Source organism: Zalophus californianus, chromosome 5 (genome assembly GCF_009762305.2).
Source record: "Zalophus californianus isolate mZalCal1 chromosome 5, mZalCal1.pri.v2, whole genome shotgun sequence".
NCBI lineage: Eukaryota > Metazoa > Chordata > Mammalia > Carnivora > Otariidae > Zalophus > Zalophus californianus.
In genome coordinates, this window is record NC_045599.1 from 54,414,267 (window position 1) to 54,434,032 (window position 19,766).

The 19,766-nt window shown below is 33.7% G+C and overlaps 1 protein-coding gene and 1 pseudogene across 1 annotated transcript in view; both read left to right on the plus strand.

Annotated features, from left to right (window-relative positions):
* Positions 1 to 19,766, plus strand: part of FCHO2 (FCH and mu domain containing endocytic adaptor 2) — a 123,906-nt gene that overhangs the window by 72,705 nt on the left and 31,435 nt on the right. The window contains exons 9-17 of the mRNA XM_027604888.2: positions 1,488 to 1,532; positions 4,755 to 4,827; positions 7,987 to 8,011; positions 9,962 to 10,019; positions 10,269 to 10,444; positions 11,888 to 11,899; positions 12,346 to 12,370; positions 14,499 to 14,541; positions 16,717 to 16,808. Of these exons, the coding sequence (XP_027460689.1) occupies positions 1,488 to 1,532; positions 4,755 to 4,827; positions 7,987 to 8,011; positions 9,962 to 10,019; positions 10,269 to 10,444; positions 11,888 to 11,899; positions 12,346 to 12,370; positions 14,499 to 14,541; positions 16,717 to 16,808 (549 nt within the window). The remainder of the gene's footprint in view (positions 1 to 1,487; positions 1,533 to 4,754; positions 4,828 to 7,986; positions 8,012 to 9,961; positions 10,020 to 10,268; positions 10,445 to 11,887; positions 11,900 to 12,345; positions 12,371 to 14,498; positions 14,542 to 16,716; positions 16,809 to 19,766) is intronic.
* Positions 476 to 653, plus strand: LOC113930122 (annotated as a pseudogene).

Sequence of the window (19,766 nt, forward strand, 5' to 3'; positions counted from 1 at the left end):
AGTGAATGTATTTTTTTCTTTTTTTTGGTCACATGATATATATCATAAGAATACTGTAGTAAGAAAGGTATTGCTAATTAATTGATTAGGACTTTATCAACTCACTTCTTTTGAGTTTTTTTAAAAGTATTTTGCTTATCCCTAAATGTTAAAGTACTGTATTTGAATAGAAACCGGAACTGAAGAAGTAGACCTTAGATTTGGGATCAGGAAGAAGGACATTTTAGCCAGTATTTTTAGGTGTTCCTACTTGTAGAGAAATCTTTCTTGTTAATCAGTGCCTTTCTTTTGTAATGGGATCATCAATGAGAACTCTGATTATGAACTATCATAGGTACAGTTAAACTTAACGTCTCAAAAGAACCAATAACAAAATCTTCCATTTTCTACTCTTCAAGCTCTATTTTTAAATTTTTTGAAATAATATGTTGAACCTATTACCATTCATAAGTTATTTCAGAAAAATACTGGACTTAGCTTTGTGCAGTGGCAGTATCATAGCCAATGAGGTTTATCCGAGGCACGATTATTGCTAATAGAAAAATACTGGACTTGCATAAATTTAAGTATTAAAAAACAGGGCTAAAATGACAGTTTAACAGAAGATAATTTTTTAGTCTGATACTTAGCTTTGGGGATGTTTCAGTAGAACAATGATTCATGCTTTTGCTAACTTTCTTACTACCTAAATAATTTAGTATTCCATGTAAATGAAATATACCATTATATGGGATTTAAGGCTAGTCTTAGCAGATCTGTTATTTTAGGGCTATTTTGTTTTTCAGCTGATTTCTATTTTATCATCTTCTTCCTCTCTGTAGTCTATCCCTCATACCAGTGCTAAATTAATTTTCTTGTAAGCCACTTTGCAGGGGCATGTGTGTATCACCTCACATGAAAACTCTTCCCATTACCTGCAAACTACAAGTTCACATTCCTTGACCCACCGTACAGTTAGAGCATCACCACCTAGCTACTATGCAATTAGTGCATTTATTTATTCAGCAGATATTTGTTAAAGACCTATTATTTGCCAGTTCACAGTCGTCTACTAGACAGACAAATTCGCAAGCTTACATTCTAGTAGTATTTACTATGTTGGTCCCCCTGCCCTCCCTATTAACAAAACCAGGAATTCAGCAACTGCCTTTTATTATGCTTGTTTTCTCTCAAGTATCCTGCAAGCTCCTTGAAAGCAGAAACTACAGATTAGGTTTGTGTCTCCGGTTCTATAGTATCATATATAAAAGGTTTTCAGTAAATTGTGATCATAATAATAGGATCGTCTCAGTTTTTGTCACTGTTAGGATTATTTGAATTTTAAAATTATTGATATTTTAATTAATGCTATCAGATAACACTAGAACACATGTCAGGTCAGTTAAAAAAGCTGTAATGGGATCTGATCTGATTGCTTTCCATCAACTTGCCTTTTTTTCTTTTTAATTTTTACTAGCAGTTGTTCATCTGTTTTTTTGTTTGTTTAGGCCTCATTGAATTTGAAGAGTGTGACCCTGCTAGTGCAGTTGAAGGTAAGTTGACTACTTGTAATAGTGTTAACTAGCTAATATCTTCTGTTATTGAATAAGTAAAGAGTGGCTGTTATCCCTTGGTGTCAGCCTGTCTGTGGAGTGATACAGAACATCTGAATGTGGTTTCAAGACCTCCAGATAATATTCTTTACTTAATAAATAAACAGTAGGTTTGCCCAAAGGAATATTGAGTGTGTTAGAGTATATATCTTAAAAGATTAAATACAACATGTATTTATTTTCTTTTTTTTTTTAAGAAATTTAATTGTCTGCTGAGCTTTCTTTTTTTTTTTAGATTTTTATTTATTTAATTGACAGAGACACAGCGAGAGAGGGAACACAAGCAGGGGGAGTGGGAGAGGGAGAAGCAGGCTTCCTGCCGAGCGGGGAACCCGATGTGGGACTCGATCCCAGGACCCTGGGATCATGACCTGAGCCGAAGGCAGTCGCTTAACCAACTGAGCCACCCAGGCGCCCCAACATGTATTTATTTTCAAATATACATTGAGATTGTTTTCTTTATTGACATCCATTTTAAACATTCTCGTCATAAATATGAAAATGATCACTACACATTTATGTATAAGACTTACTCTTTTTTTTTTTTAAGTTTTTATTTTATTTATTTGACAGAGACACAGCGAGAGAGGGAACATAAGCAGGTGGAGTGGGAGAGGGAAAAGCAGGCTTCCTGCTGAGCAGAGAGTCCAGTGTGGGGCTCGATCCCAGGACCCTGGGATCATGACCTGAGCCAAAGGCAGACACTTAACGCCTGAGCCACCCGGGGCCCCAGTAGACTTATTCTAAAGTGAGAAACATTTCAGTAATTAATGAGGTTATATATTAATGTTATTATTACTGTCATTCAAAATGAGTGATGATGTGACTTGGAGAAAGGGTTCACAACCCTTCCTGTTTGTTTAAAGATATTATGCACCCAGCGTAGGGCTTGAGTTTACAACCCCAAGACCAAGAGTCCCATGCTCCTCTGACTGAGCCAGCCAGCTACCCCTCTTCCTGTTTAAATGGATGATTTTCATAGTATGAAACCTAAGAGATACCTATTTTTGTCATATTTTATGTATCTCACTTTGTGAGCTACTAGAAGTAATTTGAAAACAATCTTCTATTTTTTCTTCCAACATTTATGTAAGAATTTGGAGAAAAGGTTTGCTGTTGTGTATAAGGTTCTCATTGGAGAAATCAGGGGCTCTGGTGCCTAGACTTTTTTCTTTAAGATGGGGGTGGGGCAGGGAGGGTTAGAGGGGGAGAAAGAGAGGGAGAATTTTTTTTTTTCTTTCAAGATTTCATTTAAATTCAAGATCTCATATAGTGTAATATTAGTTTCAGGGGTAGAATTTAGTGATTCATCACTTGCATGTAATACCCAATTCTCATTACATCAAGTGCCTTCCTTAATGCCCATCACCTAGTTACCCCATCCCCCCACTCACTTCCCCTCCAGCAACCCTCAGTTCCCTGTATCTAAGAGTCACGAGGCACCTAGGTGGCGCAGTCAGTTAAGCATCTGCCTTGGGCTCAAGTCATGATCCCGGGGTTTGGGATTGAGCCCTGCATCAGGCTCCCTGCTCAGCGGGGAGTCTGCTTCTCCCTCTCCCTCTGCCCATCCCCTCCCACTTGTGCACTCTCTCTCTCACTCTCTCAAATAAATAAATAAAATCTTAAAAAAAAAGGAGCCTCTTAGGGTTTGCCTCCCTCTCTCTTTATCTTATTTTATTTTTCCTTCCTTTCCCCTATGTTCACCTGTTTTGTTTCTTAAATTCCACATATGAGTGAAATCATATGGTATTTGTCTTTCTCTGACTGACCTAATTCGCTTAGCATAATACACTCTAGTTCCGGGAGAGAGAAAATCTTACGGAGGTGCCACAGCCAGTGTGGAACCCAATGCTGGGCTAGATCTCATGACCTGAGCTGAGATCATGACCTGAGTTTACAACCCCAAGTTGTAAAGTGGAGTGAGATCACGACCTGAGCTGAAATCAAGAGTTGTACGCTTAACCATCTGAGCCACCCAGGTGCCCTGGTGTCTAGACTTCTTATAGTTCCTAACTTCTTAAGTTCCTGTAAGCAATAATTATTTAAGTTCTCTGTACTTCAGCTTTCTTTGTTGTAAAATGTGGATAGTAGGGGCACCTGGGTGGCACCTCAGATCCTGATCTCAGGGTTGTGAGATGGAGCCCCACTTCAGGCTCTGTGCTCAGCTTGAAATTCCCTCCCTTCTCCCCCCCGCCCCACTGTACTCTCTCTCTCAAATAAATAACTGAAATAAAAAAAAAATTAGATAGTAAATAATACTCTGTGAGAAGAAAAATGTATTTGAGTTTTAAAATACTATAACATGCTTATACAAATGTATGATTTAGGGAATTAGTTTTGTATGAAAGCAAGTACCCTGTTCTAAAACATCTGAATTATAATCCTGGCTATAGTATTTAGTAGCTGTATAACATTGAGTTAAAAAAACAAAAAACTACCCTTGAATTTCCTCATCTGTATGGTGCGGAGTTATCTTAGGTATGCCTGGCTGTCAGAGTAAGCAGCTAAGCTTTAAATGCTGAATTCCATCAACAATCAATAGCATGACTGATCTCTAAAAAATAAATTTGTCATGCAAGAAGAGGGAGGAAGAACTGCTATATTAGGCAAAACAAAGATGATCTTTGTTTCTCATTTATGGTAGAATCAGCTTACAACATTGTTTATATTAAAGATAATATATGGGCAAAAGTATGCCATATGTTTTCCGTGTTTACTGTTAATGACACTGTTGTGTCATCTTTTTTTTAAAACAACACGTTTATATTGTGTGACCTTCCAGACAGGAAACAAGACTTGACTTGCATTTATAACAGAATCTAATTTAGTAAATAATGTACTTTCTTTGACGTTTTAAGACATCTCCAAATACTTATTTTGTCTGAGGTAATTTAGGGGAGACTTAGAGGAAAAGAGAATTTTATTGATCAAGTGAATGTTCTATAACCTTTTGGTGCATAACAGACTATATTAAATTAAGAAAAGTCTAAACAGATTGTGACTCTGATTCAAATGTTAGGGTTTAGCAGTTGACACTTCTATTTCTTGCATCCAAATTTAGTATTGACATAAGCAAATTATGTGTCAAGATACAAAATGTATTCATAAATATATTGATCCGCAACGGTTATTTTTTCTGTAACAACATATATTTATTTTAAGGTGTAAAACCAAGGAAAAGAAAGACTTTTGGTTTGCCAGGGATAATTAAAAAGGAAAAGGATGCAGAGTCTGTGTAAGTATATTACATATTGTCAAAATCCTCTGTTATTAAGAATAAGACTGTTGTTTTGAATTTGAGAAGAAAAAACTCCATCAGAAATAACTCATAGTATGTATGTCTAAGGTTTGAAAAATATAGTTTTCTAAATACATTTACTAGCTCCTCTGGCTTTAGATAAAAGTGTTAACTTACTGTTTTAAAATTTTAAGATGAGAGCTTTAGTGTCTTGAAATTGAAACTTTAAAGGTACCCTTTTTATAAAATGATACATCGTATTTTAAAAAAACCAAAGTGCAGAAGAAACGAAAAATTCTTCTAAGTCTTAATGCCAAAGAAAAAACCCATGGTCAACAATTTAATGAAAATCCTTCTAGATAAGTCTAAACATAGAGGCACACAGCGATATATGTACACATAAATAGAAAATAGGGGAGAACAAAGGTGCTAACATGTCTTAAACATTTATACTAGGTCACCAATTTTTAGATGGGGGATGGAGTATAAATATGATTTACGTATTTTTTAAATTAGGTTAATATACAAAGAATATATAATTTGCATATAATAAATTCAACGAGTATTGGGTAAATGAAGTTTTCTACCTTGGTTACGCATTAGAACTACATGGAAAATTAAAATAGATATATTTGTCAGGCCCCACCTCAAACCAATTAAACCAGATTCTCAGGGTGTGAGGCCGAGCATAATTTTGGTTTGGTTTGGTTTTAAGCAGCCTGTCTGATTCCTAACATACACCTGGGGTTGAGAATCTCTAAGAGCTATGATTTACAAGAGACAAATTGGAATCTTTCTTTCTCTGATTTCTTGACCTTATATAGATTGACAAGATGCTAATCAAATCTTAAATGATTTGTTAACTGCCTAACACTGGCTGAAAATTTGTTTAAAATCCCTACTTCTCTAGCATAATTAGCAGAGCTGTTATAGGCACTTATATTTTCAGTATAAGAGAACAATTTGTGCTTTGGGTGTTCTTATCTCCTACCTAGTTAGATTCTTTTATCTGAGTTTCTCAGAGTGTCTTACTGCTCCCAATTTTCTGTTTCTTCCTCTCTCCCAAGATTTACTTGGTTAACAAATTAAGACGAAGTGCAAAGTAATTTATATCTGTAGTTACCATCTCATCTGCAAATGTCTTTTCAGCATTTACGAAGGGGGTATTTTGCTAAGGAGATGGAATCCAATCTATTTCTTATAACATTGGAAATACTTATGGAAATCTAAACAGTTGATCTGTAAGTGAAATTATAAATGTAGCCAGTTCATCTGTGGGTATATTGTAAAAAATAAAGGCCTTAAATTCAAATATTTTTATAATATATGGTTTTCACAGCTGTCCATTCAGGGAGTGTACAATATTTTTGCTTATTCTGTGTTTTTAAAATAGTTTTTCATGATCAGTAATTTGCCAGTACTATCATTAGGCCACTTGGATATTGGAATGTTTTTTTTACAAACACTGAGAAGACCAGAGCCAAAAACCAGTGCTTAAACAACTGCATCATGACTGCGTTCTTTCAACACCTGCAGGCAGGAAAAATGTTAGAAATCGCTTTGTTTGAAATGCCTGGGGCTCGTGGCATGCTTCTTCGCATAGCCTGAAGGCTTGGAATGCCAGCAGTTGTGGAAGAGGGGTCCTGCTCAGAGCTTGCTCAGAGCTTGCTCTTCCTGGGGCTTCAACTGCAGGTCTCATTACAGCCCACTGTGAAAGCAAACAGATGAGTGCTTTGCCACAAAGACTGGAGAGCTCTGGCTGAAAGCCAGAGAATAAACTGTTTGGAACTTTGACACTTTTATATTTAAAGTATATCTTTTTAAAAAAGAAGGAAGTAGAAGTGCTCCAGTATCTTAAATGATTAGATTCCGTAGATGGATTGAATTTATTATGGTGCCTTTTCTGGAACATTTCCTCCGAGTATGCATAGGAATATACCAGTAATAAGGAAGCTCTTTTTCAAAACTTGCAATTTTAAGTGACGTTTAAGTGGCTGTAAAGACACAAGAGGCTTGCGTTTACCCTCTTTGGTGCTTCCATTTGGATTAAGAGCAGTGTAGTCAGTCATCTCCCTCTATTTTCAGTATTTCAGTCTATTCCATCCTGTCTTCCTTTAACAAAATTCTTCAATTTGTAGATTTTTTCTGGTTTGTGCTTAGTCTTTGGGTAGATAGAGATGACCTATTTATCCTATATATTAATTTAGTACTTTTTATTACTGTTCATTGGGCTCTCAAGGTATACCTAATAACGTATGTTTTCAGTCTCTTACTGAAGTGGCAGATTCTGATATTATATGCATTAACTGTCTCAGGCCACCGAATATGTAACTAATCCAAATGCCTTTTAAATTTTCACTGTAATTTTTGTTAGTGAATTTGCTCTAGAATATGAATATAGAAATCTTTCTAACCTTATTCCTCATGGCCTCAGTGTCTTTATGGATTTAGGTCTTTATTTGGTTGAGAAAGTTGGTCTACTTTATGTTTTAGTTTTACATTCAAAACCCTTCTTTGCTAGTTTATATCCAAATTAATATTTATCAGTTAAGTGATAAAATACCAGTTTTCAACAACTTACTATATTAGACCAGAAAGCTTTTTCAAACAGAATTCTGACTACTCATTTAACATAATTGGAGAAAAATGGTTTGGCTTCTATATATGCTAGCTATGGATATTACTTCAAATAAAACTGAAGTTTTAACAAGAATATATTGTAAAATATTATTTACTTATATTTATCAATTAATAAAATTACAGACTTTTTAAAAAAGCCAAGCTTTCTTCTTAGAATTTCTTTTTTACAACTTTCTCTACCTGAAGAATTAAAAGCCAGTAGCAATCCTTATAGGACTGACAGCTTCCTTTATATGATTCATGTGTATACTCATGGAAAATAAGTGCTTTTGAAGTATAAATTTTTAAAATACTTGTAAGCTGTGTGAGTTATTTTGCCATGTATTGTGGATATAGGAATGCCTTCTTTTGAACTTTAAAATCATTTGGTATATTTTAATCCTCATGATTTGATTTTTCTAAGTATCTTTTTAAAGTTTAAATAGAAGTTATCTTTAAATAACAACATAAACACTTTCAGTATACTATAATTATAGATCTAGTTGATTATTTCTAATATTTTTTTTATTTTAATAGGGAATGCCCTGATGCAGATTCACTTGTAAGTTGATTTTACTTTGATATAAACCATGTAAATTAGCTATTTTCATTAGGAATAACCAGTATATTTGGGTTGAGTTGTTAACAAATCTTTCCAAAAAAAATAACCAGCTTATTGTAAATTCACTATTAAAATTATTTTACAGATGCATTTTTGGCTTTATATTACTAGATGTTTTTCTATTAAATAGAAGGCAGTTCTACCTACCTTTGTAAAGTGGACATTTTACCTAAAATTTGAGTGGTACCATACCATATTGCTTTTTCTTGGGAAATACGCCAGATCTCAGATCTGCGTACTTTATTTTTTTATTTTTTTATTTTTTAAAGATTTTATTTTATTTGACAGAGAGAGACACAGCGAGAGAGGGGACACAAGCAGGGGGGGTGGGGAGAGGGAGAAGCAGGCTTCCCGCCGAGCAGGGAGCCCGATGCGGGGCTCGATCCCAGGACCCTGGGATCATGACCTGAGCCGAAGGCAGACGCTTAACGACTGAGCCACCCAGGCGCCCCTGCATACTTTATTTTAAAATGTGATGCTCTTACTACTGTATTCCTGATCATTAAAATATTATTTTATCTATTCAAGCATTTGAGTTTTAAGAGATTATCAGTTTAGAAAAACATAATAATCATGGTCAGTATTTTTCTGTGCTTTTTGTTTTGTAGAAAGTTTGTTTATATTTTTTATTTAAATATATTTCTTTATATATAATTGAGGAAGACATTAAATGGAGCTCCCTGCGGTTAAGTGGGAGAGTAGATTTATGAAATGGTGTAAGTAATGTGTAGACAGACACATTTTTCAAATTGTTCATTAGGCTCTGGTCATGTTGCTAATTGTAGTAGAGTCCAGCTGTCTGTCTCCTTTGCTTATTGTTCTTGCTTGCATAATTACTGTATTTTTTGGTCCCAAGTCATTTTGATCTTTTACAGCATAATGGTGTACCAAGATAAAGATATTTTGTGAAATACTGTGTTTTATGTAACTTAAAACTAGTATGTTTTCTTTAAAATAAGAAAATTATGATTTGTTAGTAAATGTATAGTGAAAATAGAAAAATAGATTTCTAGTGAGCTCTAGGGTTAAAATCATCAGAGTGTTTTAGAATTACATTTAATTTACCAATTGTCTGTTTTGATACTCTTCGTTTACTAATTAATGAAAAAGTTAGCAGATGTGTTTGACATTTACTTTAGTATTCATCATGCATTTCATTTTGGAATTATTTATGCATAGCATTTATTTGATGATTGCAGTATTGAATTAAGTACTTTAATACTTCATGTTTTATATATACTCCCTTAAATAAAACATTTGTAATCCTCTCAGCTCATTGATACTATTCTGTAATGATCAATATTAACCAATTTTGAACTTTTAATCAGTACTTGTCTGGAATTAGAAAAGGACTTTTAAAAGGATGCATAAGGCCATATAAGAAATGATTGATAAATTTGTGTAGAAAGAAATCTAAAATTACAAAAAATACATCATAGAATTTGATTCAGTAAAGATAAATTGGCACTTTTTTTTTAAAGATTTTATTTATTTGAGAGAGAGAGAGCATGAGCAGGGCGAGGAGCAGAGGGAGAGGGAGAAGCATACATACAGTCTTGTGCTTTTATTTCTTCACTTTAAAGAATTGGGTGAAATTTTGGTTACAGAACTGCTGGTGTACCTGCCTGAATACCTGTTCTCTTCCTTGTAGTGTTTCTCCCCTTTCACTTTGCAGTGCTTTTCTCTTTCAGACAAGTGAAGTACAGAATGTGAGCTGAAGCTAACTTAACCAAAAAGATAGAACTTTCCCAGTGTTACTAATTTTATGAACCTGTTGTTATTTGATAAATGATGTAGCTGCTGTAAAAGGTAAAGCTGTTTTGCTAATCTTTTATATTTCTGTAGTTGGAGCCATCATTACAGTAAGTCTTTTTCTTCTTCTTCCCATAGAACATTCCTGATGTAGATGAAGAAGGCTATAGTATAAAACCAGAAGCAAATCAGAATGATATCCTTTTATCATCGGGTTATTCCTATGGATTGTGTCTATAAGTAGACCATTATAACACAATATTCTGTTTAAAAATGTGACTCCATATTTTTCATTTGACATGTTTTTACTAATGAAAGTTAGTAGTTCTGTGTCTGTTAAAGTCCATCTGAGCTCTTAAAGGTTTATATTCCTTTTAATAAATGTGTGAAAAACTGGTTATGCATTAAGATAGTTTAAAAACTAAATTCTTTAACTGACATTCACATACCAAAGAGAACCATTTCTACTCATCTAGTGATTCTGATTCTGAAGATGAAGAACCAAAGAAGTATCGGATACAGATCAAACCCATGCATCCAAATAACTCCCATCACACAATGGCTTCCCTGGATGAATTAAAAGTGTCTATAGGAAATATCACTCTCTCCCCAGCAATATCCGTAAGTAAGAAAATGAACAAGTTCGTGCTTTTTACATAGAAGCCTTTATTTATTTATTTTTACCTCAGCTACTTGCATCTGGTTAATTTTAGCAATAGTTAAGCGTATTGGATAAGGAAATATAATTTTTCTTCTATTTTATTGAGGTATATAGTTTTTAATTTTTATATAGGCAAATAAACTTGAGTTTGGCTTAGTTTTGCTTCCCTTTGAAAGTGTTTTACAAGGAAACAAAAATGTAGAAAATCTTTTTCTGCCATTTTATTTTATAAACTGTATGTTTCAGAAATTTGAACTGGCAGTATTAATCTTTTTCTTACCTAATTTTAAAGATTTTCATCCATACTTTATGAACCTTATGTGAATGGGAATTCTGTAAAAAGGGATTTAAAGATTAAATTATATGTCTACTGCTTTTGTAACTGCAACATTTGTTTTTCCATATGTTTTATATTTAAAAAAGGCAAATACAAGAATTTTTAGTGATCATGGTTAATTCCTCAATTCTAAGATACCATACTTAACAGCTTTTGAGGGAGGAAAAAAAGTCGCCGTAACTAATATTTCACTGATGTCATACTCTAAATTCAGGAATGTTAAACTATGGGGAAAAAAGCTTAGAATGACAATTTAGTCTATCTGTACATGCTCATCATAATTGATATTAAACCTGTTCTCCTCGATAATAGAGAATAAAAGTTCTCCCCATTTCATAATGTTACTTAATTACATATTTTAAATAGTCTGTATGTATTTGGGAAAAAGTGTTTTTCTCTGAGTCATGCACTTTTAACATTTAATTTTTTTCTACCGAAAAGTTCTGAAGTGAGGTTTGCTATTTTATTTATTGCTATTTTAACATTAAGATTAATGCCCAGATTCTTATATAGATATAATTATTATATAAATATATTATATATAATATATATTATATATAATAATATATATATTATTATATATTATTATATAAATGAAGTTATGAAACCATTAAAAATTTTTTATTGTGTAAGAGCAAAACTAATTTAAAAAATATATGTAAATAAATAAAACCAAATTCTAGGGGAATATATATGCCAAAACATTAAACACCTACCTCTGGGTAGTGAGATCATTAATGGTTTAAAATTTGTCCTTTGTACTTTTCTCTCTCTTCAATTTTTAAAAAAATGATGAACATATTACTTTCATACTGAGAAAGTAAATAATGAGGAAATTTTAATCCTTAATATTGGGTTTGAAAAGGGGATAGTTTGAGTATATTTTGCTGGCCAGTTTGCTTATCTAGCTCATGTCCCTTACCCTAACAATGTTCTGCGTGTGTTTTAAGGTGTATAGACTTTAGGTATGATTCAGAAGTGAATAGACAAATTATGAGACTAAGAAAATAAGATATTTTAAATTCTAAAATGTACACTATGTCTTTTTCTTTCCATGTACAACTAGAGACACAGCCCAGTAAGTACAAGATTTTATATTTTTACCTACTGACTTAAAAAAAAAATCCTTTTAATGTTTGAACATTGATTTTTCAAAGTATTTGTTTTAAATTGCTTAAATTAGCAGATCACAGTATCTTGCTGTAGGTACTAACGTTTTGATAATCTTTTACTATAAAACACTGAAAGTTTTTTTAATGTAGTTTATAATTGAGTAGATACACTAAAAACGACTTAAAATTAGATCCCGATTAACATTTTATGAAGTATGAACCTGGCTGGCTCAATCTGTTAAGAGCATGCAACTCTTGATCTTAGCATTGTGAGTTCAAACACTGTGTTGGGCATGGAACCTACTTAAAAAAATTAAAAATATATTTAAAAAAAAAATTTTTTTTTTTTACCAAGTATTTCATTACCAGATTATTTGTTTAATGACACGTAGTGTTTGCATTTCTGTTTTAGGTGCAGATGAATCGGAATTCATCTAGTAAGTTTGACATTTGAATTGGTTATTTTATGTCTATTAATATTTATCAGGCAGGGGTGCCTGGGTGGCTCATTTGGTTAAGTGTCTGCCTTCGGCTCAGGTCATGATCCCAGGGTCCTGTGATAGAGTCCCGCCTGCTTCTCCCTCTGCTGCTCCCCCTGCTTGTGCGTGCTCTCTCACTCTGTCAGATAAATAAATAAAATCTTGAAAAAAATTTATTAGGCAGTTTGCTAAGCTTATTGTAGTCTTACATATGTAGTTAGAGAAATAAATGGTTTGTTCTCATCACAACTGTTAACAGACTAGATGGATACTAACTTTAAACAGAAGACAACTTAGGTATATTATTTCTTTTAGCATTTAGACATGCCTTCAAGTTTAATACTTGGCTACAGCATTTTTCAGAAATCAACAAAGCCAAAGATAACAATGTTAAAACTGTTTAACTGACATAACTCTGCCTCATGAACCAGAAGGCATTATGAGATGAGTAAGTTTTAGCTTTACTTATAAGTCATATCATAATTGCAATTTGTATTGTATGATTTTTAGTATAGTAACTTAATTATACTAAAAAATTGGGGGGTGGGTGCTGGCATCTTCTGCAGCATCATTAAAAATAACAAAGGTGGGAAAAAGTAGAGTTGAGGCAGCCTACTCAAAAGTTATGCAATTTTGTAAACATAAGGCTTAATAAAAATCATAACATCAATCCTATTAAAAATTCTACCCATAACAATTAGGGGCGCCTGGGTGGCTCAGTCGGTTAAGCATCTGCCTTTGGCTCAGGTCATGATCCTGGCATCCTGGGATCGAGCCCCAGGTTGGCCTCCCTGCTCGGTGGGGAACCTGCTTCTCTCTCTTCCTCTTCCCATCCCTGCCCCTGCCCCTGCCCTTCGGTTCATGCTCTCTCCTTCAAATCAAAATGTTTAAAAAAATTCTAGCGCAACTGACAAGACGTATTAAATGCATAATAAATACCAAACTAAAAGTAAGATTTTGGTTTAAAAAAAATGGTGAGTAGCTTGATATAGGGATACCAGCAAAATGAGGATAAAAGTGGGCTGCTTTTATGCAGTTACTTACATAAGGGCAAATTGCAGAAACATGGAGGAGAACGGCCCAGTAGGTACTTTGGGGCCAGAGGGCCAAATTGAGCTCAATGTGGGACAGTGTGGTAGGAAGGGACGTCATGTACAGTGTGGTATTCCTCATAGTTTGCTGCACTTATCCATGTTGGTGTATTTTCATTCATCAGCTATTGGTTAGTGATCTAAGACATTAAGGTGCAGGGAAATTTGCTTATGAACTGACATGACTTTTGCACATTACTGAGTCTCTTTACTTTTGTACAGTTGCTAATGAAATGATTCACATTACCAGTGCAAAAGGGAGCAAAACAGCCTATCTTATCAAGACTGTTGCTCTAGGTTCCTATAAAAATTTTAATTTTTCAAGATATCCTTCAAGAATAACTGTTTTTGGTCAACATAATAAATATTCTTAGAACTTGAAAAATGCTTTCATGATTCATCAACTATAATTCTTGAGTAATAAGTATTTCAACGTATGTTCTAACTTTTATAGTTCCAGCCCATATTTCAGTGATCCGAACGGCAGTTTTATTTTCATGAATATGATAGTTTCATTGACCTAATTTCTTAACCAAAAATGTTAGAAGAAATGAGGACATAGCAGAAATTCAGCTATAATTTTGCTATTCTTAGATGATATTCTTAGCATGTTAGAAAACTTGTTGAAATCTTATTTTCCTGGGGTGTTTGGGTGGCTCAGTCGTTAAGCGTTTGCCTTTGTTCGGCTCAGGTCATGGTCCCAGGGTCCTGGAATCAAGCCCCGCATCGGGCTCCCTGCTCGGCGGGAAGCCTGCTTCTCCCTCTCCCACTCCCCCTGCTTGTGTTCCTGCTCTCACTATCTCTCTCTGTGAAATAAATAAATAAAATCTTTTAAAAAAAGTCTTATTTTCCTTTTCTTCATAATTTAAAAAACTGTTATCAATTTCACAATTTTAAAATTGTTCATAGTAATGAGTTATGCGTGTAATGTTTCTCTTAACATTTAAATATTACTCAGATTATGAATTTTTTCATATTTCGATTTTTTTAATTAGGTGAAGAGCTAACAAAATCCAAGCCGTGTGCCGCATCCATTGAGTAAGTTTCATAGTTAAATTTTATTTTTAAATAGACTGTTCATAGCAGTTTTAGGTTCATAGCAAAATTGAGGGGAAGCTACAGAGGTTTTGCATATTTGCTCTGCCCCCATATAAGCCCAGCCTCCTTCACTATCAGAATCCCCCAGTAGAGTAACACATTTGTTAGAATTGATGAACCTACACTGACACATCATTGTCACCCAAAGTCTGTGGTTTACATTAGGATCCACTCTTGTTCTTAATGTATCCTATGAGTTGTGACAAATGGGTAAGGACGTTTGTCTCTACCATTATGGTGTCATACAGAATAGTTCAACTGTACTAAAAAACCTTTGTCCTCTACCTGTTCATCCTTACCCCTTTACTGTGTTTAAAATTAAATATCATTCTTTTGTCCTTTTTTTCTAGAGAGTTTTATTATCTTTGCAGTTTCAGTTTGAGTGTTGGTAATCATCCTCTTTTCTAAGCTGTGAAACACTCTGGAGTTTCTAGCTGTTTTAAATTCTCATTTGACACTATAATTTTTTTTTAAATCCTTATAAATGGCCTTGGTGGCTTCACTGCTTCTAAATAAAGGCTAGTGTCCCAAGTTCATACATGGCTCTATTTGAACTAGTTATTCTCATGGAAATTTTCTCTTTCTTCCTTCAGTTTTGGCTGTGACCGTGTAAGATAGATTGTCCTTTTCATGAACTTCAAGGAAGTATCTCAATTAAGTTAAAAAGGCTAGAAAACATGTTGCTAGCTTTTTAAAAAGAAAAAAATGTTTTAAGCCAGTGTTTCATGGGTCCTTTTTCATTTCAGTATCTGTCAATAAGAATACGTTCTTTTAATTTCTTTTTTGCATAAGTAAAAGTATAGGCTTCATTAAATGGATAGCTTAATTTGATACTTTGAAAGCTAGGCACTAATTGAGCACAGTGGTGGTATTCATTTATCATTTTTAAAGGTAAGTTCAGTGTTTTAAAAATTGTTTTTAGTAATTTATGCAATTGTGATTCTATGTTTTATATACAGGATGTAGTGTGCTTCCATGTAGGTGCGTGTTGAGATACTAGATACGTACTTATAGATAATTGTACCATTTTCATTGTAATGAGCCTGTTTTCTGAGATTTAAAAACACCGCATTAAATGGCAGTTTGATACATTAACATATTGTTTTGATGGGATTAATCTTTTTAACACCTTCAATATATATAATTTTTACTTGTCAGTCATAGCTCAGTAAAGCTGGAAATAACTTAAGAGGTGGTGGCAAAGTTCAGGTACTTCAGGATTTTAGAGGTTAGACATCTTAAAAGGCGTACGACTGAAATGAAAAAGAGAAACATTCATATAAAAACTTTTATTAAACAGCTGGAAGTTGAATCCTGAGAGAAATTAGTCCAATGGATTTCAAGGGGTCACGGTTGGGAAATCTTTGGTTATACAGCATGTTGAGTTTTTTGAAACTTGAAAGTTGATGCTCTTGATGATTTTGTCCATAGTCTTGATGACCTCTCGTAAAAAGACATGCATGATCCAAACATTTCACTAGACTGCCTCAGTGGCCCAGGCTGTGGATTGTCTAGGGAGAAGTCCTGCCCTTGCATGATCTACTATAGTAATCAGACCTTTGAAATCTATATCAAGCTGTTGGGCTTACTTCTGTACTTGATAATTTCAAAGATGAAGGAAAGGGTAGAAGATTTTTTTTAAAAGTACTTAATTAACTCTGACCTTATAAAATTTCTGCCTGATTTTCTGTGCATGATTTGGTGCTAGGTGTGAATGAACAGACCTGACATTACTGTAGAATTAAGTACCTTTGTGTCCTTGGGCAGCTCATTTAGACTCCAGTGGGCTGCTTTTCTTCATTTGTAAAGCTGAAATGATTTCTATTCTTACAGCCCCAAACACAGAGTATAAGAAGGTGTGACTGGTGCCCATTATCTTCTCTACTGCCTCCTACCAACTTTACATAATGTTACCAGAGGTTCTGCTTATAGTAGTTAAAAAAAATTTTAAACCAGTATTTGTTAAGTTCCTTCACATATTCCATTGGCAGAATATCCAACTTTTAAATGCTATATATTTAGCTATTACAATTCTATGAGATAAAAATGACTAAATTTTATACTAATAAAAAATTCCTTTGTTAAAATCTTTATTTTTTTTAAATGTTATGGCAGGAAAGGGACCAGTGATTTACTTGCTTGGGATCCCCTGTTTGGACCATCTCTTGATTCATCTTCAGCTTCACTAACTTCGTCATCATCATCAGGTAATGTAATGTGTGTGTGTGTGTGTGTATATATTTAAACTGAGGAATTCATTAGTTACTTTTTTCCTGATTGATTTATTCATCACTTTTGTGTTACACTTAGAGATAAAAAATATTAACTTATCCTCTCATATTGCCAAAGTGATTTTATACTGGTTTTGTTAGCTTAGCTGAAAGACCCTATGGCTTAAAGATTTATGAAATACCAGTTTTTTTAAATTTATGTATTTCTATGCATCATTCCCTTATCAGTGCCCAAATTCTCACTGTTCTTAGATAATTCCACTGCATAGATGTGCATTAGTGTTATCAGTCTTTTCTTACCAGACATTTGAGTTGCATCCAGTTTTCTAGTATTATAAACATCCATGGCTAGAATTTTGTGTACGTTTCATAATATCCTTGTAATTTATCAGTACATTTGAGTCTCAAGATATACCCACTGATATTTATTGCCAAACTGCTTTCCAGAAAGGCTTTAGCACTTCCCAAGCAATGTGTCAAAGAACTTGATGAATGCTTTTTAGTTGTTGTTTTGTCAAGAATATGTTCATTTTCTCTTCTCTTCAAAATATAAAAATCCCACTAGCCAACAATCCAAGTAGGCATCAAAATGCTTGTTTAATAAAACCACTGCTTGTTCAAAGCAAGAAAATAAATTCACTTTAAGTTGGTCTTCAGCCTTCTCTGGGATTTCATGAATGCCGTTCAGTATTTGGGGTTAGGAGAGTGATGGAATGGTGAGGAGAGAACTTGAATTGATAGAGTTCATGCCACGTTGCTCTGCTAGGAGTTACACACTGTTTAGTTTCACTTCATTAACTGCTCCATGAAGTCCATTTTAATGTCCCTGTTTTGTAGATAAAAAAAAAAAAGTAAAGCTCAGAGATGATCAGGAACTTCTCTGAGATCATTTCAGAGGAAATGATGAAGCATTGATTCAAACCCAGATCTTACTAATTTTAAAGTCTTCATTCTGTTCATTGCACTCTGACATATTAACTATAAGCCATTCCAAAACATTTTACTATTTAAAATTAGATTGTTCATAAATCAATTTTTAAAAGAAATTATAAATGGATGTTAGGCAACCTTAACCTCAATTTGGAATTTTGAAGGAGCAGTGATTTATATTTAATATTCGTAAAACAGCAAGAAACAATGAAAGATTGTTGAACATAATCTGAAGTGGCATTATAGCCTTCCTCAATGGGCATGTTATTATTTAGTTTTATAAAACTAAACCTAATAGATTGTGTAAGAAAATAAGTATACAGGAAAAACTGAAGTTGTCATTAGTCTCTTTTTTGTTTAGTGAAAATGTCAGAATGATATTTTGTATTTAGAATGAAGAGCGTTCTAAGTAGTGTTTTTCAATTTTGTTAATATTTTTATTTTTTCAAATATTGAATAAAAATTTTCACATTGGTATCACAGAGGCTTTAGTTATATAGAAATTTCTTCCTAACTCTGCCCTTAGTTTCTTACTTTTTCAGCAGTCTCTTCCTTTTCAAAAAAGTTCTTGCTTTTCCTCTTGCTAACTGTCTCAAGTATGTTTCACCCCTATCACTTTTAACTTCGGGTTAAAAATGATTGATTTTTGTTCAGTGGCCATTTGATGTGTAGTAGCTATTAAAAGTAACAAAAGGTTAATAAATGTTTTAAGTTCACTTTTGTATGCATTTTTACCTTCCTATACAGGCTGAAAAATGATGTCAAATTACTTTACCTTTCAAAGAATGTTAGTCATGTTGAAAAGCGATGATGGTAAAAATCTCAAAAGATTTGACAAGGTGAAAAGGTGATAGTGCTGTGTTACTCAGCAAAGTGCCTGACTGGCTAGTGATAGAAATAAGGTAGACTAAATCAGTGTTGGAATTAATATAAAAAAACTAGTCTAATATTTCTCAAAAGATAATTTTAAGGAATTTTTGCAGATTACAAGTGCTCAGTTAATTCATGAACAGAAAAAATGGTCTACAGTAAGACTTATCATAGGAGAGTTTTATTTATATATCAGTGTTTAGACTTTTACCAACTGTTAGAGATACCTTTTGCTCCTCTGAGAAAACAGGAATCATGGCTTTATATATTTTGGACCTTCAGTTTTACTCATGTTTTTTTAAGTTTCTTAATGCACATACTTATTTTCCTCAGTTAATAGAAAATTTGGGCTCAGGTTTTTGTTTAAAAACGTATTACTGCATTTTTCTAGTTTTGAGTGATTAACATTAACCTGAAACAAGAAAACTATTTGGCTATGTAGATTCATGCTTTTGTTCAAGAATTTTCCTTTTGCTTCTGGTTTTCAACTGCTTTCCCCTCCTTCAGCTTAAGGAACTTGAAGAGTGCAACAGAAACTCTTTGTCTCCCAATAATTTGTTTGAGCGTATAGTAATTGAGTCTTTACTAGAAACCAGCATGTATTTGGAATTTGAAAAAGCAAACCGTGATTATTTGAAAGAGCTGAACTTTAACAGTTCTACCAGGCTAGGTTTGTTTGGAGTCAATCTTACTGTCATTTGGACAGGCCATTTGTCAGTAATGAAGCTCGGGTATACATGTCTCTATGATGTTAAGCTCTCACAAGCTTGAAATAACTTGAATATCAGTCAGTGCTGTTTTGATTGATGATGAGCCTATCTTTAAAGTCAGTATGTCATAGCACAGGAAAATGTTATGGTTCTCAGTTGGTGCACATTTCTTCCAGTGTACTGTTTAAAGTAGGAGTGCAGCATGAAAGAAGTGGTGCTCACTGGAAGAAGGCAGCAGCCTTAGAATCTACACATGGTTTCTTAGCAGCTTTATGTTGTTTCCTTCAAGCAACTTGAACTGTGCTTGTATGTATTATCCCTTCCTAGGACATGCTTTCTAAATGATTCCATACCCCTCACGCTTTGACTTTCACGCCTCTGTGACTACCTTTTTCTTTAGGTCTTTTCCTGTTGCCTCCATTCT